General features: G+C 49.0%; 3 protein-coding genes across 3 annotated transcripts; all 3 read right to left on the bottom strand.

The window, feature by feature from the left end:
• Positions 1 to 25: 25 nt before the first annotated feature.
• Positions 26 to 745, bottom strand: N7446_011875 (uncharacterized protein; the record flags this gene model as incomplete). Its single annotated transcript, XM_058520617.1, has 2 exons — positions 26 to 107; positions 141 to 745. The coding sequence occupies 2 exons, from the start codon at positions 743 to 745 to the stop codon at positions 26 to 28; spliced, it is 687 nt and encodes a 228-aa protein (XP_058366903.1).
• A 6,462-nt stretch (positions 746 to 7,207) lies between these two features.
• N7446_011874 (uncharacterized protein) lies at positions 7,208 to 7,552 on the bottom strand (the record flags this gene model as incomplete). The annotated part of the gene is made up of 1 exon (XM_058520616.1): positions 7,208 to 7,552. The coding sequence occupies one exon, from the start codon at positions 7,550 to 7,552 to the stop codon at positions 7,208 to 7,210; it is 345 nt and encodes a 114-aa protein (XP_058366902.1).
• Positions 7,553 to 19,728: 12,176 nt separating this feature from the next.
• N7446_011873 (ankyrin) lies at positions 19,729 to 20,217 on the bottom strand (the record flags this gene model as incomplete). Its single annotated transcript, XM_058520615.1, has 1 exon — positions 19,729 to 20,217. One exon carries the CDS (start codon positions 20,215 to 20,217, stop codon positions 19,729 to 19,731), a length of 489 nt encoding a protein of 162 aa, XP_058366901.1.
• Between the last annotated feature and the right edge of the window lie 5,134 nt (positions 20,218 to 25,351).

The following is a 25,351-nucleotide window of genomic DNA, read 5'->3' as shown; positions in this document are numbered from 1 at the left end:
GAAGAGTTCAAGGCTTGACGCGGCACTAGCAAGGCTTGAGATAATGGAAACGCTTCGATCTGATGAGCTTGGCGTAGGCATCCGAGATGGAGGAGTGTAGTCGCTGTCTGGGATCCCCTGTCGATTGAGAGAGTACTTACGATCTAAAGAAGTGGGGGAAACGGCGTCGGTCAACTAGATATTGCGGCTTTCTTGGAGGGAAGTTTGAGGGTCTGTTTGGCCGGAGTTCGTAGCGACTCGAGTTGCACTCGTTGGAAATGAATGGCTTGTCTCTATCCACGGGACTTTGAGGGGTCGATGCCAAAGCCTCAATACTGTTTTCTGATCGACTGAGATTATCCGAGATGGAATGAGTTTTGGAGGCACTTGAGAAGCCTTTCAGCGAGTTGCGAGGATCGGTGATTGGGATAGTGGCGTTCGACGCTCGGCGTATGCGGTCTTCGGTAGACTGGTGCCAGTAGGCTCCTCGGAGTGCGCTCGGAGAAAGTGATGGGAAGTATGACTTTTGGATTTGCTTGAAGTGCCAGTGGCAAGTGTGTCGGAGGTACGAGAGAATCTTCAGCTCCTCGTCTGTCCAAGAGTGTCTCTTTTGTAGTGTTTTTCGCATTTTACCTTCCGAAATGGCCTTGTGGCTGGTGACTCCAAGAAGATAGATACCGAGCTTGTTGAAAATGGTGATATGTCTCAGCAGTAGATAACGTTTGCAGTACCTCGTGGCAGTCCATAGTGTAACCGTAGCAATCATGGCACACGAGCGGAGAAATCCCTAAGGCTTGCTGCAAACGGCGACATGTCCCGGCTATGGAGGCAACCTTGCGATACTGCGTGTCCTTGTCACAGTAGCAATGATAGCATGCTGTCTGTAGCTCTTCAATGAAAATAATTTCCTCCAAATTATTGCTTCGAGAGAGGGTTGAGCAATATGACATCGTATTTTTCATCAAGTTACTGAGAATATCTGATCAGTTTCTGAAGTTCATGGAGTTGGTCTCTTGACAGAGAAGCTTAGCTGTAATCATAGGCAAGGGATTTTTGGTATTTAGATGCCTGCATGCCCAAAGGTAAAGCCACCCGGGCTCATAACCTGTTGAGATAGGTAGTTGTAATATTCTTGTTAGGGTTATTATCAAAAGTGGGAAACCCGTCTATTTAAATGTGCATCGCTAGTCTTGCCACACAAGCTTTGACCACCGTGATACTCAACAAACACCTTCATCAACGCTCATGAACACTTATCAACGCTCATCAACGCTCATCAACGCTCATCAACGCTCATCAACGCTCATCAACGCTCATCAACGCTCATCAACGCTCATCAACGCTCATCAACGCTCATCAATGCTCATCAACACATCCACGATGCACCCAAACACTCAAGTCTCTATTTGCTCTCCGCTCTGATGGCAGATGCAGTCTATTACTGCGGATGGACTAGCATACAGTAAACTATCAAGGCAGGAGGGTTGGGAATACGGCGCTTGATAGTGAAGAAGATTTAGTCGTGAATTTACGATTCTGGTGATTGATAGGCATCTATCTAGGGCTCACTCTATCTCTCGGATGATGATACTTCGGGATACGAAACACATCATCAAGATGTTGCGCAGATCTTTGCTTCTTCGAGTACTCTTGAATACTCGAATACTGGTCCCTAGCACCGCGAAGAGGTGCCTGCACGGGCTAGAGGAACTTGGTTTCGCAGATGTCCCTGCGGAGACTCTTGTTGTCGCAGATGTCCCTGCGGAGACTCTTGGTTTCGCAGATGTCCCTGCGGAGACTCTTGTTGTCGCAGATGTCCCTGCGGAGACTCTTGGTGTCGCAGATGTCCCTGCGGAGACTCTTGGTGTCGCAGATGTCCCTGCGAGGCGCTTTGTTGACGCAGGACCTAGGCTGCGGAGAACTTGGTAATGCAGCGGTCTCCTGCAGAGAACTTGTTAACGCAGCGGTCTCCTGCGGGTCTCACTTGTCATCACAGCGCCCCCCTGCGAGGATTGTTGTTGACGCAGACCTATCCTGCGAAGCACCTTTTTACGCTCGCGGGGCTCAGGGCAGCGAGGGAGCACATTTTTACACTCGCGGGGCTCAGGGCAACGAGGGAGCACATTTTTACACTCGCGGGGCTCAGGGCAACGAGGGAGCACACTCTTACACTCGCGGGGCTCATGGCAGCGAGGGAGCACAGTCTTACATCGCTGGGCTCGTGGCAGCGACAGCCGTGGTCACGGAAGCTCTCAAGCCCGCAGGCAAGAGAGGGACACTATGATGCATCAAAGTATGAGGACCAAAGTGTGAGGATTGAAGTCCTGAGAATTTTGGGCTGGGAATCCGCCCCCTTTTATAATTTTTCGGTCAAGTCTCTACCAAGGAACCATTGCGCCAAGGGTAGAGAGAATCACTGTCCTTTGGTTGGCGTTGAAGCAATTTGAACGACGTTGAAACGGTATTTGGAGACTTTGTGGCCTACCGACACAAGTTTCGACCTGGGATCATTTTTCTCAAATCTTGCGTTGAGTATGGTGAACCACTTTCATCAACTGTTGAAAGGAAGCAACGCCGCAAAAATGTGATTCCTACATATTGTTGAGTTTGCAATTAAATCGTTCAACGCGGTGGCACTCTACATCTGCCTGTTTTAGCCACGGTCACCGTCTCTTCCGTGAGGGTTTAAGTGCTTCAACAGATGCCAAAATAATAGGTTGGAAAATTTCTGGCTGACAGAAACGCTGGACTGTACCTGCGGCTGGCTGGAGGATCCTTTGGTCTCGCTCGAATCAATCCTGTTCATCCTTGGCCCCGCGCCGCTGAATGTTGTTTCTTTCCTGTCTACTCGCAGCCAGCTAATGTTGCTTTTACTAGAATCTCTACTCTCTGGCCGCACAGATATTGACATACTCTCAAGCTCAGGATGAGGATTGTTCTTCTTTCGGAGGGCATAACCAAAAGTCCAGAGCTTATTGGAAAGCCTCCATAGGAAACCGAGCCTAGGACAACCATGTAAAATGTGCAACCAGGCCCACGAGCTAGGTTCTCGTGATCGCCACCCCCTCGCGAGATTGCAACGCTACTATCACATTGATGAAACCCTGGATAGAAATAGCACCCCGACGGACCAATCAAACACAATGCGCGAATTTAGACAGACGCAGGTACGGTTCTGCGATGCAGATCCCAGCGACGACCCACGGGACACTAGTTCAAGGAGGTCTATTTATGGCCCGGAGAAGAAGTGAAGGATTTGCAAAGGTCCAGACCGATCCACAAGCCCAAACTTGACGGCCGTCAGTGTCTGATGGAAAAGGAGTTTGTTGCGTAGAGGGTACGGCCGAGGTACGGTCCAGGCGGGTGAGGTATTTGGAATATCGCGCGGAATTCTGGCAACAGAATGGTAGGCTAAATCCCGATCCGTGGTTATGTTTTCCTGGTTCTTGTCACAGGAGAATAATTCTCCTGTCAAGTGGCAAGTTGCTCCTTGTCTATCAGGTCTGTCGAATGTTCTAGAAGCTCTGTCTTCTGTCCTGCATAAAGCTTTCCCGTAGAGATTGTACTCTCTGAATCCGACACAACCCCCTCAATCGTCAGTCCCATATCCCTAGCGGATAGCTTGTGGAAGCTATGCCGATCATGGACAGATCTCATGAGCTTATGTAAAAATATCTCCGGTTTTTGCACTAAAACCGAGGAACCGATTGGCTGCCGGAAATGGGTTGAGGTTGTGGGCCGGCGGCCCCTAAACTTTATCTCAATTACCCTCCACATCTTGATTACGACTGTAGCGAGAGAGAATCTTTCTAGTACACTGTTGGTCTGTTCAATTCCCGGTACATGAGCAGATCGAGACTGTGGTGAATCTGCCCCAATTCTCTGGGCTTCTCTTTTGGGCTGTAGGAATTAATCATGAGCAAACTAGAAAGCAAGCGGGGCAGAAGCTCAGGCTTGAATCTTTCATGACGACCGCATTCTCTCACCGAGCAGGCGATTCCATGGGTCGTCCAGACTAAGCGGTGGAAATGATTTGCGGTTCCGCTGATGATCGTCAGCTGCGATCGTGATTCCACGGTCTCTGTCTAACTAATTTCCTCCTGACTTGGGTGTAGGTGAAAACAAATCGTACGCTTCACCCCAAAGATTACCCTGCTTTCGACCATCGACCCTATCAAATCCAAGCAGACGTATTACCTTGAGCCAACAAGAATGCCGTATTTCCATTTCCCCAGAGTCCCCTTGCTACCATGTCCTGTCTCCCCATGGGAACACTCATAGTATCGTAAATCCTTATATGCTGTCCGTAGTACTTACCGGGCCACATAACACTCCGATGAAATCCTCCTGGTTTTGCATGACAAGGATGAAAATGTGTAGGCGGGCCTGTTGCAAGGGCACCATCATCGTGCTCAAGTCCTTTGACTTTGGGACATCCTCTATATTGTTGTCATTCCAAAGAAGGGCGATTGCTCCTTTCTATACGGAATACATGGAATGATATACGACCACGCTTATATCCTCATGCTGAGGCTTCATTGCGGATCATAGCCTTTGATATAGGAACGTGCACCAGGACTAGTTTATCAAGATAGTTGGCCACTGTTCCTTGGACATCGCAATGTAGCGCTCCAGCCGATGAATGCTGCTAAAGTGCACGCTCTGTTCGCCGGTATCTCAGCTTCCTAGCAGCACAAACACGATGCACATAGCCCCACCTCCTGGATGACGACCGTGTTCTTTTACGCCGGTACGGAATACGGAAGGGGTGCTGGCGTCACGCGGTCTGTGCTGGACCCTAACAGATCATTCTGATTTCTCCTCTAGGCCACAAATTCGAACCTCCTTGATCCACTGTCCCTTGGACAGACGATGAGATTCCAATCGTCGGTCCGCATTCAAGCGCAGTATTTTCGACCACTTAATGAATCATTTCACATCTGTTTATCCCGAGATACACGTCAACAAAACGTCGTATTTCGACATCAGAGATTGGACCGATTGAGTAGATGCCATCTGAATTCAGCTTGCATGAAACTTTCTTCTTCCAAGTTGTACATTGCTTCAATCCGGTGAAGAACGTTCTGAGTGTGTTTCGGCAGCAACAGAAATCAGAAATCGGTTTTTCAGACCTTCGAGGCGCAGTCTTGGCAAATAAAATTGGCGATTGAAGTTCCGTCTTGACTGCGTTCGACGGCACTCTGACTTTGGGAGTCTATCTTCCATGAACATCAATAGACGGCGAAGCTTCTGCACGCTCGAAAGTCCACCGATACAGAGAGAGAACTCAATGACGACGCGGGTCATGTGGAGAAGAGATTCACGATCCTGTGAAAGACCGTGGACACCAGCGTGGCGGATGCTAGAAACCAATCTTTGCCGTTTTCGCATGGTAACAGCGGCTTGACGGCAAGAGTTACTCCGGATTTTGTCCCGATGTCCCCCAAGAATTTGAAAAGCCTGTGTAGCTCTAGTTCCTCTGGGCACGTCCATCCAACCATGAGAGACCCCTCCAAAAGCCATTTGTGAACGAATTAAAATGCATCGAATTCGAGATGTCGCATATGGCTTGGAGGAAGAAGATTCTGTGCCCGGAAAGGGATGCTTGTCATTGGAACTCCGAGAAGTGAGTATAGACCGTGTAGGACTGTTGTTCGAGTCCGTCGATTAGTCGGCGCGCTCCTACATTTTGTAGCTTGGACTTACTGAAGATGATATCTATCTTTCCCCGGTAATATTCAGTCAATTGTTTTACCAATCTGAGAGCAGTGCGTTAGTAGCAACTGTCAAACCGGGAAGACTGGTTGGGAGTTCTTATCGCTTATTCACAGGCTGAGAGAGCCTGGTCGAAGTGTCTCCGGCCACCTACTGACTTACTGTAAAAGAAACAATGCTAGTCTCAGGCCGGCTTTGTTTGTTATTCGTTATACCATTCCAGTTCCACTGCATCGAGGCAATTGGATGCGGTTGCACTTCACACGATTGGCCGCGGCGCGGGATATCCTTGGCTGTCCAAGCTTGGTCTTTCGGCAGCTTTCGCGCCTGTACATTGAATCTTCCTTGTCGCTGGCGCCGACTTTGACGCCTTGGATGTCTCATTCTGGAAAAATTGAGAAGACGATGGGTCTCTTGGATGGGAGAGCAACTGGAATATTAATCGGACTGGAGTTTGATAAATAAGTTTTCGTGTGCCTGAGCAAATTAAGTGGTATAAATTACGACGCAAATTTTGTGATTAAGCGCTACTCGCCTCTGCTGTGTTCCGGAACAAAGACCAGACAGGAAGCCGAGCGTAAGATGACTGGGTGAAGAAACGAGACTCTACTGAGCGCCGTTTTCCGAGTAGAATGCACTGGCTCGACTCTCACGCCTAGTCATGAAGTTCATTTCCCGAAATATTGATTGAACAACCAAATCTACCGAGGGAGTTGAACCGCTGTTCTATCTCCTCACGAGTCAGATGAATAGCGCTGAAGTTGTCGGAAGCCAATGGTTAAACAAACAATTCCACATCTGTGGGCAATTGCGACAGCAATACACATACATTTCACTCAATTGTCTCATATACCACACGGCCAACTACAGCTGGTGACAACTGACGCCCCAAACCTATCCCAGCGTATGCTCAGAGCCATGAGTATCAAAGTCTCAACGAAGAAATACCACTTTCGAGGGTATCTTAGCACAGGAAGGGCGCTCCTGTTGACTGCAACCCACATCATGCTCTCGTGAGTACTCGAGTCGACCCTGCTGCCGTTGGGTATTCGGCACGGGAGCAATATATTGAACTTGATGAACTCGGCTAGCAAATCAAATGATTGCGCCGTTCAAGAGACTATAGATTCATAAGAAATAATAGCATTGAATGACGGTAACTGGACGTATCCGCTTCGGGTAGCACCTTACAGATATCTCTGTGATCATGGTCTAACTATCTGTCTTGTTCGCTGCTGCGAGCATCCAATCTGCAGGATCGCATCGATTCCAATTCCCTTTTGAGGCTCTTGACTTCTGTTCCGAGGGCCTCAATATGATCTTTGTTCTTCATACTTTGAGGGGAATTTCCTCCGTTGCGACGACTTTGTCGTTCGTCTGGCTTAGCTTTTCCGCGAAGTGACCTATTGTTTGTACGTATCAGTCCTACCGCTAACAAGCTGTCGCGTTTGAAGTGAGCCTTCATGATTGCTACGTAACACACCTTTTTCGCCTGCTCGGCCTGCGTAATAAATTAGCAAGAGGACAGGGGTGCTGATGTTGAAGCGGCAACGATGAACGGAACTGACCAGCTAGCTATGGACTTTTCCGGCGCGTGCGCGCCGGATGGCACGGATTCCTTCAACGGGCCTCCTGGAGCTGGCTCGAATCGCACTCTTTTGAGTGGTCTATCTTCAGGTCTATCTCGGCGGGGCGAAGTATGCTCACGGTTCTTGAGTATCGAGCGACGTATCTCCTGAGACGACACTGTGGGCTCCACAGAGTCTCTGGCTCTGTCGGAAGCCTCAATTGATTTTTTCAAGTCCTCAAGCAGGGTGTGCATGCGGCTCTCAGTAGGCGACTTGTTCGGTGGTGTCATTTGGAAGAGGTTGTTGGGTTGAAAAAGAAAAATGACTGACAAGAGCGATTTCGTTGAGTAAAGTTCGCAAGAAGCAGGAGATTGAGCAGGAGCGGCTCAAGTTAGCGAGTAAAACCTAGGCAGGATGCACAGTAGGAAATTGAGATCGAAGCTCGCTAGCTTGTCATTGGGAAGCTAGTGAATAGCGAGAGAAGAAGCTAGGTGTGGGAACTGTCGAAAGCTAAAGTCGGTCACGAATGGATGGAGCCTCCGAATGGCGTTACGCTGAAATCGTGCTCTAGTTTTGGTCTGCAGCTATACTCACCATCAACACTCACCATCAACACTCACCATCAACACTCACCATCAACACTCACCATCAACACTCACCATCAACACTCACCATCAACACTCACCATCATCCAACATCCCGCAAACAATTTTTTTGAATACCTGCTACCGCCACGTAGATACACCACCCTCATTCACCGCAATGTGAACACGGCGAACCACGCGTAGCAGGTGTTTCAACCCTCATGGAACGGCGTCCTTGAAGGATCACCCCGAACCAGAGCGTTCTCTTGGCCGAGATCTTCTTTCTCGGTGAAGGACCTGCACCCCTGGCGCCTACGCACAACGTAGCTGCCCCCCATAAAAGCAGCCTCCTCCCCCGACCCAACTTTCTTCTTCACACACCGCGGCCACGGTGTGTCCCCTCTGGTCTGCCGGCCAGAGGCTTCCGTGACGACGGCTGTTGCTGGCCTGAGCCCAGCAACGTAGCGACGGTGCTCCGCAGGGGGCGCTGCGTTACCAAGTGAGCAGGGGCACGCTGTGATGACAATTAAGACCCGCAGGAGACCGCTGCGTTAACAAGTTCTCCGCAGGAGAGTGCTGCGTCACCAAGTTCCCCGCAGGATAGGCTCTGTCGTGAACAACTGTGCCTCGCAGCATAGGGCCTGCGTCAACAAAGCGCCTCGCAGGGACATCTGCGACACCAAGAGTCTCCGCAGGGACATCTGCGAAACCAAGAGTCTCCGCAGGGACATCTGCGACACCAAGAGTCTCCGCAGGGACATCTGCGAAACCAAGAGTCTCCGCAGGGACATCTGCGACACCAAGAGTCTCCGCAGGGACATCTGCGAAACCAAGAGTCTCCGCAGGGACATCTGCGACACCAAGAGTCTCCGCAGGGGCATCTGCGACAACAAGAGCCTCTAGCCCGTGCAGGCACCTCTTCGCGGTGCTAGGGACCAGTATTCGAGTATTCAAGAGTACTCGAAGAAGCAAAGATCTGCGCAACATCTTGATGATGTATTTCGTATCCCGAAGTATCATCATCGGAGAGATAGAGTGAGCCCTAGATAGATGCCTATCAATCAGTAGAATCGTAAATTCACGACTAAATCTTCTTCACTATCAAGCGCCGTATTCCCCACCCTCCTGCCTTGATAGTTTACTGTATGCTAGTCCATCCGCAGTAATAGACTGCATCTGCCATCAGAGCGGAGAGCAAATAGAGACTTGAGTGTTTGGGTGCGTCGCGGATGTGTTGATGAGCGTTGATGAGCGTTGATGAACGTTGATGAGCGTTGATGAACGTTGATGTCGTTGATGAACGTTGATGATAAACGTTGATAAACGTTGACGAAGGTGTTTATGAGCGTTGATGAACATTGATAATGTTGACGAGGGTGTTGATGTGGCATACGGCCGGGCGGTGAAGGTGAGTGGACAACGTCTACGGAGGTTAATAGGGATCACGAGTGCAAGAATGACAAATGGTGGCTTTTGTCGGGCAGAATTCCCGCTTGGCCGACTTAGAGGTAGTGAGAATAGTTATGCTGGTACCAGTCTAGCCTTATTAAACCTAGCGTAATACGAAGTAACGTCGTCTATGCCCAATTAGGCTTTAGTCTATCCAGCGCTCACAAATAGACCTAACGTCGGCCAACTCGTCTTCCTACCCTTCCCTGCCTATAAGGCACTAAAACAAGCTGAATTCTTCCAAATAACATGTTTTCGCTAAACAAGCACCTGTCTCCTCTTTCTGACTAGTCAAGACACGCAAATTGAAGTTGATTGAGTCTCAAAATCGAAAAATAACGCGAAATGACATATACTCTCCAAGTCCTTCCACTCCGCCATCTCTGTCTTATGCTAATTACCCCCTGCTTGCCCTCCAGATCTCCGAAACAGGCCCTGACTCAGTCATTCTCTCCATATCCGACTCTCGCAGCTGGTATCTCCGCCGGGTACGTGGTGGAGAGATCCCTGGCGGCACACGAGCTCGCTTTCGCCGCTGCGGCAGCGGTGCCGGTGGTGCTGGTGGCGGAGTGGCCTCCACAGCTCTCTGCGGTGATAATGACCTGATAATTGCTCCTAGTGATGGGAGAGATGATGGGATAGATGCCTCTGACGGCGGAGGAGATGGCGCTGGAGCTCCTGCTGCCACAGGAGCTTCAGCTTCAAGCTTTATCGTCACCGGTTCCGGTCTTTTCCTCTTGATAATCAGGAAGACCTCATAACTATCCTTGATCTTGGTAAATTTCGTACAGAAGTCTGTGAGGAAGCTGTTCATGATCTTCCCGCATGCCTAGGAACCAAGGCTCCTTTTTATTTTTAACTGCAGTTGCAAATCGAAATGTATCTCCCTCCTCACGTGTGTAATCCTCAGGGTCGAGCTCTACTAGAAGCTCGTTTTCGATGAAATCGACGAAGCTACTAATAGTACCCGGCGTAAGGATTGGAGTAACTGTAGCTACTCATAACGAGACAAGTTAGTATATCTCTCTTAGCTGCGGGATCTCTCCATACTTAGCTTTTCAAGCCTATCTGGCTTTCCCGATGCTAAGCACCAATAGAGATAGCAGTGGACGATTAATGAGACTGTCGCTGGCGCTGTAGGGACTTGAAGTCGCCCTCGGCCGAGGCGGCCACCTCCGGAGCTTCTCCCACCAATAAATTGGCGCTGAATCGATCGCTGTTGGATCTGGCGCTGCCGGATCTCATTTGTCGTCCCCGATAAGGCCTGGAAGCGTGGTTCAGGGGTAATTAGGCTTCTCTCGTAAAGGGTCGCCCTAGCCGAAGAGGATAAATTCTGTATAGGAGTTCTCGTGCTATACGTAGGGGAAGTAATCTGGGCAGTGGAGACAGGAGGATAAGTAAAAACATCTTCCCCAGTATCGTGGGACTGAGTATCGCGGTAGTGCGCCATAAAAACACAAATAGGATGTTTTTCGAGGAAGAATATCAGGTACAAAAATAATGTGAACATAGGAGGGAGCCGAGTCAGCTTGGAACAGAACGAAATCCCCTAGTAAAATTAGTACTCAGTTAAGACTTTATGACGAACTGAGGCATGGATATCTTACCACAACGAATCCACGGATAGGCTTATTTAGCGTCGGCGCCTTCCCCTATTAGTTTCGTATGGTAATCCGGATAGAGCCGGAAGTATAGCGCCGTGATAACCTCGTGTTTTGGCGTTGAGACATATATACGTAAGAAAGTTTATATATCGAATTACCTCCGTCGATCCCCTTCTTCCTAGATACTAATTGGCTATCCTAAAATCCTAAGAGCGCTATGGCACTCGCTGATCGGCCTGTGTTTGGATATTGGGCCGAGATGCTGTATAGCGGCGCTGAAAATTAGCTTTCCTGTGCCTCTCCAGGCTCCCAATCCCACGCGCCGAGGGGTTTTGTAGTGAGGCGGAGCACTGGATACTCATCCAATTGGTCATGGAGAAGGGCACGGCGGCGGAGTTCGAGATATTCTGCACGGTTAAGGATGACTAACTTCCACTGGCGCACGAGACGGGGGGTCCTCAGGATTGAAGTCATTCCCAGGCCCATAAAGCTCGGCTCCAATCTCCTGAAGCTGCTGGTGGCACCAAGCCAGGACGTCAAGGGGTAAATATTCATCTTTATCCCAGTCCCGGACGTCCTCCTGTAGCTCGCGAAGCAGCATAGGATCAACTGCACGCTGGTAATCGGGCTTAGATGCATTAAAATAATTCATAAAGGGCTTCCCGGTAACAGCGTTCGGCCGTGACTTTTGCTTTCGGATATTATGAATATTCCAGGTCTTAGCGTACTCGCTAATAACCCGGCGGAGTGTAGGCATATAGACCGCAAGAAGGGCGACTTGCTCAGGGATAGAGCCGGAGAAGAGACCTATAGAGGATTAGCGGCAGCAGCGGATAGTGGGCAGGATAACTTACCTTGTTCCTGGAGCTCCCGGAAATACTGGTAATAGAGGAAAGTACATGACTTAGATAACTGCGCCCACCAAGCCTCTATTCTCTGGTTATCTGTACTTCGTCCTAGCCAGAAACAGTCTCCATGGGCAGCCTCTGGATCGAAAACCTGCCGCAGCGCCCATTGTGCATCCCCAATTAGGGATGTCTCCGAGCCGAGGTCAGACCGAATAATCTCCGGTTGGTAGCAGAGGTCGGCGATGGTGTCAAGAAACTGAGAGAGAACGCTCACTGCTGTACGAGAACTAATTCCCACGTATATCCAGAGAATATACCGAGAGTACCCATCAATAGCGGCATAAACCTCAACTCCGAACTGCGCTAGCTTCATATAACCATCCACATGCCACACGAAATTCGGCCCAGGGCACCAATACTCGCCGCGGGAGCGCTGGAGATCGTATGATCGGCGGAGGAGTGAGTCAGGGCGAAGGGAGCGGTAGACTTCGAATACTCGGTGCTGTGGGAAAAGAAAACCATGACGGCGAAGGTGGTGATAGAGAACGCGACGCCCATAACCTTCGGCATCGCCAATCCCAAGCTCCTCGGTCAAGATAACCTCGATTTCGAGCCGCTGCTGCTGCCTCTGAAGCGGGCAGTCTGTACGAAGCTGAATTCCAAGCTGTTTTCGTAACCTTTTAAGTGTAGGTTCAGAGACCTGGAATCCCTCCTTTTGTAGCACTTCGAGTGTCTCTTTAGGAGATAAACCGGCTTCGGTAACTAGCGTGAGAAGGCGAGCGTGCAAAGCTTCATTTTGGCTGGGTAGTTCGCGTCGCAGGCCCCAGGAAGAAAGGCGAGTTTTGAGCGTGCGAAGTGAGATATTGACGCCGTAGCTTTGTATGATGGTCTGGATATTGGCAATAGGTGTATTCTGAGAATATAAGAGAGTAATCTCCTCCCTATAAGACTCTAGGTTAATTGGAGGGCGTGGCATGGTAAAAATAGAGGTTATTCATACGAGCCCAAAATAGTAGGAATTATACTGTGTTAAAATCAATAGAAAGGATTGCCGGCTACCTGGTCATACGGTCTTATATACACACTACACTAGCGTAACTACTGAGTCGGAGATTTAGTAACGTAATCTACGGGCGAGTGAAACACCGCAAAATACCATATTGAATGCCATATTTTGATTCCTCTATATCTCAACCACTAGCGGTTTATTCTTGTTAAAATTTGAAACAACAGTTTTCCAAGCAAGAGCAATAATATATCTAGATTTTGAGCTAGTCAGACCATTATTTCGACACTTTACCATAAAATACAGCGTAGTTTTGATATTGAGACATCAATATATATATATCTCCTATTTCTTAAACTTTCTATGCTGCACCACTAGGTCACAAATGCTATTTAGGTTATACGAGCTTTATATGCTATCCGAAAGAGCTATATTTTTGGAGATATGAAGTTGTTATTTATCGCATTTAGTATGGAGTTTTGGGGTATTTCACACGCCCGTGTGTTTCACTCGCCCGTGGATTACGTTATTCCGACCTAGAACTACAGTGACTGGACATAAGTTTCTACACCCCGGCCAGCTCACCGTCTCTATTGATTTATACCGCCTACCTAAAGCGCGTAGTATAGAACCATGCTAAAAATAGTAAGCGACGCAAACCTAGGATGGGAGCATTTCCTTGAGACGATTCCGCAGCGGATGGAAGCTATTATTGGGAGCCAGAGGCGGTATACACCGTATTAGATTCCATAGTATGAATTCATGGAGGTTTTTGACTGGCAGTATATTATATAATCAGGGGATGGGGCCAGACAGTGTAGAAACTTATGTCCAGTCACTGTAAGTCTGTTCCTCGCCATAGTGGCTAACCTAATTAAGGTAGGGCGAACAGGATATAAAATACGGGCGGAAAAGGAGGCGGTATACAGATTGCCCAATTATATTGGATTCTGGGTTATTGCACTCGTGATCCCTATTAACCTCCGTACAACGTCTCACAGCCTTAGCGCGAGCCCTTTCTTGCATCTAACCCACATGACAGAGATATCGGTTCATTGTTTCAATTCGCCTCATTTCTTGTCCCCAGCTGATCACTCGGTGAAGTTGGCATACGGCCTTCATTTCGATTGAGCTGGTCGAATGCAAACACTGAACATTTCTCGGTTCAGCTAAAACAGGGCTCAAGGTCAGACCTACCAGGTGTAGAAGCATTTGATGAGGAGACGCTCCAAATATCATTTCTTGTCTCAACTGAACATCGTAACGCGATAGACTGCTCCTTGCTAGTCAAGTTTATCGCTTTGGTCGGCGAATGAAGTCACTCAATCATACTCTACTGTAGAATGCCTACATCATAGAACGGTCGCGATAGTCAAATTGGATTCGCAACAAAGACAATCAAATTATTGAGGGTTTTGCCTCAAGAACATCCGGTCGTCTCCTTCATATGGGAGCTGTCGTACCCTTGTGAGTAATCCCTGCCAACAAGTACGATTTATATGTGAGCCCATCGCCCATGTAGTAACCACAATGCACTCAAATTGGCGATCACTGCTTTTTGGGCGTAGTACCCGAGTCCATGCGATCAAGCATGCTCTACTGCCGAGGGAACACGTCTGCGGCCGGATCGGGGTCCAGCCAGCGCCATCTTGACCAGATCTGGTAAATAACTCCGCCGTCATTGATGACATACTTTCGTGAGGAGAGATCATCGCAATTGGTACTTTACTTGACTTGTAATCGCAGCAGACATGCGCTTAAACCATTCCTCCAAAGGCACACATGGCATGAGCGCCGATCAGGGGTAGGAAATCTCAGTATAGGTTGTCGTAGATAGTCAAAGAGGTCGCACAGCAGGATGACTCTGGGTGGTTTTGTTAGGGACATCAATGCCACCTTCAGTGAATCTGTCCGAACAGTGATATACCAAATGTCGTTCAAAGCGCATTGTCTGACGAATAATTGATTCTTAAGGATAGTCGACGTAGGGTACGTAGAGAATGTGGCCATTCCTAGCAAGAGCTGCTTGCGCGCGACCTGTTAGAAAACGACCTCAATGGAAAAGAACACAAGTGGTCAGCATTTCTGACAGTGCCCTTGATGCAGCGTCGTGTAAGTCCAGTTTATACCTTTTCGCTCGTTCGTTTCCGTTTGTTAGGTTCCACCCGCTTGAATACGTCTAACGGCTCAGCAAGGCGGAGTACGATCAGGTAAAACAGTGTCGGTCGGTGATTCTTTAGCTCGTGGCTCTTGAGTCGGCTCGGCTGTGACTCGGGACTAGATGGTCTCCTTTTCTCGATTCGTAGCTGATATGGTAATGTTAATCTGAGGGCTCGATATGACGGGGCCTTTGCCTCACTTCTCCTTGCACACAGACTTGGACTAACAATCTGGCCGTCTGCGAATGTATGGCTCACCTGCCATCAAGCCCGAAAAATCAACCAGCGCTCCCCGGGTGTTTCGGATTTCCAGGCATCGAAAGATACGAGAAGTCAACCGAGGACAATGAGGATCACCCAATGGACGCCATGATTCTAATCCACAAGAAACTGTTCTTTCGGATACCGAGACGCACGGTGGTGCAAGCCCATCGTGGCTTGGACTCTGTACCAGGTAGACAGATCAGCACATGACTGATGCACAGAGTCGACTGAGAGAATGGCCGAGACGATCTGAACATTACTTTGGCTCATCATCGATGCCACCAGTAGTTATGTGGAAATGATAGACAGCATGCGATCGCATCGGTATAGGGGAGCTCAAGCAGACAAGACATTTGCTCGCCTCGCATTCTACTCGAGTGACGGGAATATGAGGGACCTCCTGTTGTACGTCCGAGTCAGCAAGGCTTACCACTTGGACGAGTTGTTATGACTCACCTGTTCATAGATGTTCGCTTGAGACAAGACGATCAATTAGCTTCGTGGCCATATCTTACCGACGAGATCACTTACAATTGTCTTCATCAATGCAGTCACCATTCATGCCAATTGACATGATGTTGTATCCAGTTCGTCGCACTCTCCGGCTGTCGCTTCGGATAAGCCGCGCTGGGTTCACCGGGCAATTCTGAGCCCCAAGCGCACGTGACGAACCCACCTGTGACAAGAAATTGTACAGTCGTAATGGGACATGACCTCGCGATGGGTACGGCGAGAGGTTCATACACCCCGCCGTTCACGGCGTGAGGGCGGTGAGGTTGAGGCGGAAGACGCGATGGATCACGCGTCGTAGTGACGCCTTGGTCTTATCTCCGATGCGGCGATAGAACTCCCAACAGCGATGTTTCACATTGGGGATGGGCTGCTCCTAATTCCAATAGCATGAAAATCGGCAGTGTTCGTGTTTTGGAGCACAAAAATTTGCGCGAACAACTGATATAGCACAGCAGAAGGCGCGACAAATCACTCACACTACCAGGATGAATGGACTTCCTTGCAGTCAAGCTCGCAATCGAATGTCCATACCTGTTATTGGTATTGCTCCACCTAAGGTATGCTGGCTAGTCTTAAGCGACGGGACCAGGAAAGATGTGTAGGCCATAGCTTGTGCAGAGCACTAACAGGAGTGCGGTAGCCTCGGGGGCACTCTAATGCGATGTCCTTGGTTCACTGTCATTCATTAGCTTTCAGATCGGCGAGATAGTGCATGACTCACATGTTCTGGTGGCCAAAAGTAGGGACGAAGAGACGGCAAAAAGCTGTGGCCCTTGCCCTCGTGCCTTGTTGTCGAATTTCCTCGGTTATATTTAAATCGCATCGACTTCAGGATCAGTAGAATCCAGACAGGTCAGGCTAAGATTCACATAACTGCGACGCGGGTATTCACGCTCTCTTGGGAATACACACAGAGGCTGTACAGTAGATCAGCTCAGTCGGCTTCTGTGGCGGAGGCATCTTCGCATAAACATCTTTAATCGGCTAGTGTGGATAGCAGTGCATCTGGTGGGAATCATACCTGTATCTCTCACAAGCACTGTCTGGCTTGCTAATCCACGATGTATTCAATGAATGTCAGTACAGTGGCAATTTCAGTATGGGATCAATGGGGAAGAACTTCTCCAGTGGCTCAGACACAAGCCCTCTCGAATTTGCAGAGTCAGGAGAATAAATTGTAGAGCAAATTGCCGGGGTAGAGGACGTATTTATAGGCTTATCGGCTTCTGTGACTTACAAGCTTGGTACCTATCCTAATTGAGGTCCATTGAAACTCATGTCTTCTTTTTGCCGCAATATTTGCAGCGACATCCTTGATTCCTTAAGATGCTCAGCGAGAGAGACGAGTAAAAGTGTTGAGAAAAAGGATGCTGAGTTGGTCAAGAAACGTTGGCTGACTGTTGAATCTTTCACGGCTCTCTAAAATTCAGGCACTGAGTACTATTCAATCCGCAATGGCAGGCTCATATTTCTTGTTCTAATACCTCACCTGTGAGTGACTCAACGTTGAATCACCGAAAAGCGCCTACAATTTCGTCCCGAGAAGTATGCATTTCTTTTTCTTAACCTCGCTTTAGTGTGGTGTTGGTTGTGTAGAGCTATGAGTCTGTCCGTCTGGACTGCAGAAAACGAGGTCGTGTTCGACCCGTCAACCCGTTGAAGCTTGGCCACGCGTTGTCAACACTCAATTTCCGAACTTGCGACCATGAAGACACGCCTATTTTTGGTTTTTTGTTTTTTTTTTCCCGTTTTGTTATCTTTTTCAATTTCTTTTTTTGGTGACTATAAGTTCTACAATATTCCATTTGTCGGATTTCTGAGGTGTTCAACGAAACGGAAAGAAGTGTCGGGTTGAAATACATATCCTCAACAATTTTGAAATGTCTGACTATGAGGGTTCTCTTGACAAGAAGTGTATGTCAATGAACGTGAGGTGTTTTAATTCTCACTCTCTGAAGAGGTACTTTTACAGGTATTTCTAGTAGTAAAATACAATAAGCGAGAGTGCGATGTAACTGCAAGAGTTCCATGGTATAGAGCATCCAATGAGCACTACATGGCCATTGCGCATGAATTCAGAGATGTTGAGGCCTCAGGCTTGGTTAGCCAATATCCCAACAAAAAGGTGCTACGCTGATTGACTTTCATGGTGAAAGTGAGAATGAGTAACCACTTACGTCTGCTAGTCTATAGAATCCTCTAAGAATTGATGGACATGCTATTGCCCAGACACTCGACTCTTCCCTACGATCAAGATAGATGCCCCTAACAGCACGTCAGACCAGGAAGCAGAAGGAGAACAACAGCCTAGTGCATTGCCCATCGTTTGTGAAAAAGACAATTCGCAGGAAACTTCCGATCATGCACCAACGGTAAGTGGAACGACTCAGCTTCGAATGCTCTTGCTGGCCATTACAGCTCTCCCCTCGCATCAGGAAGCAGAAATAAGACATACGTGGGCGATCGAGCCTTTTCGACCTATTTTAAAAGTGCTAGCAGACCTCCAACGCGACGATCCCAAATTCGCCTTTCCCGCGGCTCGACTTGTCGGGCTCTATCGACGCCCATGGGATTCGTGCGTGTCCAAACACATCGATGGCCAGAAGCTAGAGCAAAGCAATCGTATCTTGGAGGAGGCTAGCACACACCTGACTAAAGAGAGGGACGGACTTCAGCTTCGCCACGACAAGCAGCTGTCTCGGCTGCGCTTCTTTGAGCAGGCACTGGAATCATCTCGGGGCCGACTGACTTGCGTACTTGATGACTGGGACCACCCGTCCAGACTCAATCTGGCAGGGCTGCCAGACATGGCAAGAGAAGGTTGAAGGATTGTATATTCTTGATTGTCCTATGTCTTACTTTTACAATGTGGAAAGTACCCAACGATGTATCCAACGATGTCGTAATGAAGAGAATTACCGCATGGAAAGCATCTTATATCTTTTCGAGAATTCATATTGTAGCCTTGTGGAATGTGTCTGCGAACAACCCCGCATGTTCTACTAACATTTTCATTAATCCAATATTTCATAGACGAACATATGGATCCAGTGACAATGTAGACAGTGCAGCTAGCGCAGAAAGGGTCGATCGGCTCAGCTATCTCCCATTGTACCACGAGAGCTACTTGAGGTAGACATCGCCAGGTCTGACAGACCATCAAGCCTTCTCCTCGGAGACCGCTTCAACAATCTTTGTGGAACGTTGTCGTCTTCCATTCTGCTTCGAATGGCACTCTGGATGCAATCGTTTCTTGTTAGATCCAGAGAGCTCTTCAGTCTGAAGTTTTTCAGTCTGGGATTGACCACAAGTGCATCAACAATCGAGGAATGCCCGCCCTTGACCGCCAACATGATGGATCCTCAGAACATTGATTTTTGAGGTTCACATCAATCCGATCATGGCTAAGTAGTGCCTGGACCATCTCCAAGTCACCGCCACGGGCAGCCATTCAGAGAGCAATGTCGTGAGTTGCGATCGTGCTTTCATTGATGTTCAGACGTGCGACTCGTTGCCTTAGAAGTCGTACCACATCGAGATGGCCATGTGCAACCGCTCGACAAATAGGCGGATCTATTAAATCCATTTCATTAATCTCCACGCCCTCCATACTCAGTAGACAATCAACCGTGTTCACACGTCCGTGACATGTGGCAACGGAAATTGGAGAGTGGCCTCCAACACAGAGATTCAGACTGAGCCCTGGCACCGCAAGCAGCCGTCGTAGGAGCACGGTATCCAACCTGGTCGCGGCGTGTGGAGGGATGCAGACAGCGTCTCGAATCTCCGGCGGCCTCCAACAAAATTGGTGTTTCTCGGCCAACAGCCTTTCGGTTATCTCGTCGCATGACGAGTAAGTAGACAGCCAAAGTGGCGTATTGCCATCTTTGTCTTTGCAGTTCACGTTGGCACGGGGGTGACTTAGGAGCAAATTGACCATTTCCAAGCGTTTGTTTTGAACGGCGAGATGGAGCGCCGTAGAGCCTTTTCGGTTCTGGATGTCCAAATCCAGATTTTTTGCCTGAGAAGCCTCTTCCGGCTAATGACTTTCGCTCTCATACTGGCTCTTGAGTCCACTAAGAGCCGCCCGGAGGGGAGTTGGTGGCTGGTTCAGGACTCCTGTGGCTTGAAAGGGTTGACCCTGTATGGTTTTGCCAAAGTCGTACTGGAAAATGCCACTGTTCCCAGCGCGAGGAGTGCTGACCACTACGTCTCCTAGACGAATGTCGTGTTTTGAACTTGGTACACCGCCGGCGATGCCTACCATCAGGCCGATCCTAATATTAGGAAAGCTATGCAACATGCCTCTCGCGACATTTGCTGCCGAAGATGCACCGTATTCTCCATCGGGTAAGACGGCAATGACGACCTTATGCTTCCAAACCCTGCCACAAGCGTAGTCGTTATTGTCAGCAGGCGATAGAGGATCTGGTGCTTGGTGCTTCTCATCAAGAAAAGCTTGCGCCGCAGTGAACTCCGTACTAACCGCGCAGATCCAACCGATGGTGTATTCCTTAGGGTACGACATGATGTCTCGTGTAGAACACTAGAGAAGAAAAAGATCCAAGGCGATTGAGAACTTGGGTGTTCGAAAATCTGGCCGTTTACTGTGCAGCAGATGCTTAAGTCGCGGAGACAACACGCGTTATAATGAACAACAAGAAGGAAGAGCAATCTTGGGAGAAGGAATAGAAATCTTGAAAGTAGTCTGGTCACCAGCTGGAAATCTCAGCCCCATGAGCTGGCGGCAAAAAAAAAATGCTATTGGCTGGAGCAGTCTCGTCCTCGCGCCCGACGTAAGAGAGCACCAGGATTTCAGCCCCAAACGCACCCATTTCACCCAATTAATTAAATAAAAGATTCCGCTCTGGAAAAAGATTGCGGACCAATGTGATTCTCCCCCAGCTGCAATTAGGCAGTTGATTGAGTCGCGTACACTTGGCTATGTCGGTCAAAAAACCATTGTTCCTGTTATCAGCAAGCCGATATATAAAGTCTATGCAAATTTTAAAAGCTCTGGCTGTATAGAGCTCACACCCGGATACTGGTGGTGTTTGATCGTATGCTTGGCAAAGTCTAAGACCAGGGTAGAACCGTGAATTTCAAGTGCCAGGTCCACTGTACTCCCTTGATACAAATGAGCGCGCAAGCGGCGACCGGCAGCTGAGGAGGGTAAAGGCGACAAGGGGAGTTGGGGTCAGGAGAGGAGCTAGGAGAGGCGGAGCAGGGTCCCAGTGAAGGCGGTGAGGGCCAGGAACGCTCATTTTGGTGCGGGCAAGGGGTTAAACGCCTGCACTCTTTCCTTTGTCTTATATAAATTCTACATTCGATGTGGCTAGAGAGAAGCTCGGACATGAGCCTCTCTAGGACACCCAGTGGGCTCTGATTAGAGTAAAGCGCTAACCGCTTTGGGCTAGTATGTATACCTGAAACGTGAGACCTGAGTCATTTTCCGGAAGAAAGCATTTTCCGAAACCCGAGATCTGCTGGCAGAAAGCTGATTTGACCAGATCGTCAGCCGGGCTCTGACGCACTTGCGTCAAGGCATGACTTACCCTTTTCAACAAATCGATGGCCGACCACAGCTCTCCAAACTACAAAGATCTTTACCTCAAGGCAGAAGAAGGACGGAAGCAGGCGGAAGAACGCGAGAAGCAGGCGGGAGAACGCGAGAAGCAGGAAGCAGAAGGGAGGCGGCAGGAAGCAGAAGGGAGGCGGCAGGAAGCAGAAAGGAGGCGACAAGCAGAAGAACGCAACCAACAGACCTCTTTCACAGAGCTCTTGCAACACTGTCATGACCTTCTCTCCCGCCAGTTGCGAGTCGAGACACCATCTCGCTCCACCACTGGCAAAATACCCCTTCCCACTGGAAAAGACTGCCCAACTCGATTGGAACATTGGGCCGACTGCCCAGAGCAGCTGCTAAGGGTCTACAGGTCTGTCTGCCAATATCTACAGTCGGAGCTAGGGCAGGCGCCACGCTTATTCTCGTCTCTACCGGAGCTAGAAGGACTTGGCCGTCGATTTGCCCGCAAGCCCCTCAGTAGTGAGCAAGATCTCGAGGCCTATGAGCGGTTTGGGGTGGAAGAACACGTCCATGATATAATAGCCGAGTTGTGCAAATTTCCTGCGGCATGTGACGAGTTCGGCCTCGGTGATGGAATCCAGTTCAGCAATCACGCAAATTCTTTGAGCAGGAACGAAACCTTTGAAGCGGATACAAGCCAGCTGTCAAGCACACCACACCCACGACCAGACCAGTTCTGCATTCATCGTGTCGACGGCAACACGACCACCGTGCTGACGACCGTGGAGTACAAGCCGCCTCACAAGCTGCCTGTCGCAACTCTTCGTATGGGACTACGACCAATGGATCTGTGGAAGAAAATGGTCAGATCAAATAAAATACCCACCGAACAGGATGCGAAGCTGAGGTACAATGCAGAGCGGCTTGTCTGCTCTGCTATCGTCCAAGAATACCACGTGATGATTCAGGAAGGACTCGAATATTCCTACCTGACAAATGGAATTATTCGTGTACTACTTCGTGTTCCACGAGACGAACCCACCACGCTGTATTACTTTTTTTGTGATCCCCACAACGAAGTGGACCCAACAGACGATACAACTCATCAGCTGTCGAAGACCTCTGTTGCGAGGGTATTATGCCTTTGTTTGATGGCCTTCCGTTCACCCACACGTGGGCAAGAGTGGAGAAATCGCTTGCGTCCCGGTCTTCATACGTGGGAAACAAGCTTTGAACATACTCGTTCGCAGATCCCGAGAAATGAATTACAGCAGATTCCTCACTCCGATAGCACTAACCCTGAGTTCCCGAGCCCAGGGTCTGGTTCGTCCTATGAATTACCGTCGTCATCTCCGCTACCGTCTCCCTCAGAGGGCCGTCGAGTGCCTACACGCTCTCAAACAAGCTGTGCACCTTCGGAGATCCGACCGCGCTCGCAGTCACCTAACTCGTCCGGGTCCAACACAAATCAAACATCTAGCCATAAGCGGAGGATCAGTCAAGTCACGCCTTCACCGTCCGCTCGACGATCAGGTCGCCAGCAAGAGTCAGTGCATGATTACGAAGATCATTCCCGACGCCACGCTGCACAATTTTGCACACAGCGATGTTTACTCGGCCTGCAGACTAGGAAATCCCTGGATGAGCAGTGTCCAAGCGTGGACTATCACCGCCGGGGCCAAGACGACCCGACTCAGCATCCCATCTCGGCTGAAGATTTGATGCTTTCACTCAAGGGCCAATTGGACGAAAATATCGATCGTTGCATTCCTCTTGGCGGTTGTGGCTCCTTCGGAGCCCCGTTCAAATTGACTTGCACGAAATATGGTTACACGGTTATCGGTAAAGGCACCACTTCGGGGTTGTGGAAAGAAGTTTCACGCGAAGCGCAGGTATATCAGATCCTGCGCAAGGCTCAAGGATCCGCTGTTCCGGTCTTTTTAGGAACGATTGACTTAGCAAAAATCTACTTTCTACATGGTGCTGGACAGATCCGCCATATGCTCATAATGGGCTGGGGCGGTAAGTGCACGGCCACGATGGAGCTGACGCAACGGCTTCGCCGCGAGATTCACAAATCGAACAAGGAAATAAAAGCTCTCGGGATACTACATGAAGACCTCAGGCGAGACAATGTCCTTTGGAGTGAAGAGCTCGGGCGTGCTTTAATCATCGACTTCCACCGTTCTACTCTGAGATGCCGACCGGCTAAGCAGCGACCGGGGGCCGCAAAACGACGACTATGTCGAGTGGAGGCAGGAGATGCAAAACGACTTCGGGTTTCGTGATAAGGAAATCTATTTTCTACCTGTTAAATTAGCGATTTTGTGACTCAAATTCCCATGGTCACCTATATATTCCGAGGCGAAGTGCGCTCCTTATTCATGTGCATCGACACCACCCGACTTATTATGTGAGCCGGACCCTGGAACTTGAGAACTTTTCGGAATGATACAGTTGTTTTCGAAATCAGTTATACCTCTGCACTCTCTCGACTTGATTGCCGGAAAATATACCCGGTTGACGCTAAGCCCCTTTTGGAGCACCGCTCTGTAATGATGGCACAACTGTGACGGTATTTGCTTCGTTACATTCGATGAGTCATCGCATTAAGAGACCAAAGCCTGATGTCTCACAATGGTACTGTAAGTTACAGAAACTAATTTGGAAAGCGGTCTGAAAAGCCTATGTCGAACATAATATCCAATCAGGACTCGTAAGTGTCGGAATTAGTTTCCGGCAATCAAGTCGTAAGAGTGGAGGTATAACTGATTTCGAAAACTACTGTATGACCATTATAAGAGCATTGCAGACTGTCATTCAATTCTGATACCTAAGACTGTCGTGTATAAACCGAAAATATCGCGGTAAAGGCCCCGGGTTGCTGAAAACCCTGACAGCAGAATTATCCGCTCACGTTTGCCATGCATGTCGTTAGATATACATCCCGTCAACAGGACCCTGCCTGCCAAACTCCTTGGAAAATTTCTTGTTCGATTTCGCGGCTAATTCCAAGTATTTATAGCTGACTTGCGTTGTATCTGCCTCAGCGTGGGGCAGAAGCCCGGGCCTGAATCCTTCATGACGACCGCATTCTCTCACCGAGCAGGCGATTCCATGGGTCGTCCAAACTAAGCAGTCGAATGATTTGCGGTTCCGCTAATGATCGTCAGTTGCCCTCTTGATTCCACGGTCTCTGTCAAACTAATTTCCTCCTGACTTGGGTGTAGGTCAAAACAAATCGTACGCTTCATCCCAAAGATTACCCTGCTTTCGACCATCGATCCTATCAAATCCAAGCAGACGTATTACCTTGAGCCGACAAGAATGCCGTATTTCCATTTTCCCAGGCCCCCCTTGCTACCATGTCCTGTTTCCCTACGGGAACACTCATAGTATCGTGAATCCTTATACGCTGTCCGCAGTACTTACCGGGCCACATAACACTCCGATGAAATCCTCCTGGTTCTGCATGACAAGGATGAAAATGTGTAGGCGGGCCTGTTCCAAGGGCACCACCATCGTGCTCGAGTCCTTTGACTTTGGGACATCGTCTATATTATTGTCATTCCAAAGAAGGGCGATTGCTACTTCCTCTACCGAATACATGGAAAGATATACTACCACGCTTATATTTACCATGCCGAGGCTTCATTGCTGATCACAGCCTTTGATGTAGGAACATGCACCAGGACTTATTTATCAAGATAATTGGCCACTGTTCCTTGGACATCGCTATGTAGCGATCCAGCCGATGAATGCTGCTAAAGTGCATGCTCTGTTCGCCAGTATCTCAGCTTCCTAGCAGCACAGACACGATGCACATAGTCCCACCTCCAGGATGACGACCGTGTTCTTTTAGGCCGGCACGGAAGCGGTGCTGGCTGTGCTGGACCCTAACAAATCATTCTGATTTCTCCTCTGGGCTACAAATCCAAACCTCCTTGATCCACTGTCCCTTGGACCGACGATGAGATTCCAATCGTCGGTCCGCATTCAAGCGCAGTATTTTCGACCACTTGACGAATCATTTCACATCTGTTTATCCCAAGATACACGTCAATAAAACGTCGTATTTCGACATCAAGAGATTGAAACGATTGAGTAGATGCCATCTGAATTCAGCTTGCATCAA

The sequence above is a fragment of the Penicillium canescens genome (genome assembly GCF_028828765.1).
Source record: "Penicillium canescens strain IBT 15451 chromosome Unknown utg000009l_segment0_segment0, whole genome shotgun sequence".
Classification (NCBI taxonomy): domain Eukaryota; kingdom Fungi; phylum Ascomycota; class Eurotiomycetes; order Eurotiales; family Aspergillaceae; genus Penicillium; species Penicillium canescens.
Note: the sequence above shows the minus strand (reverse complement) of the source record. Positions and strands in the feature narration are given on the sequence as shown.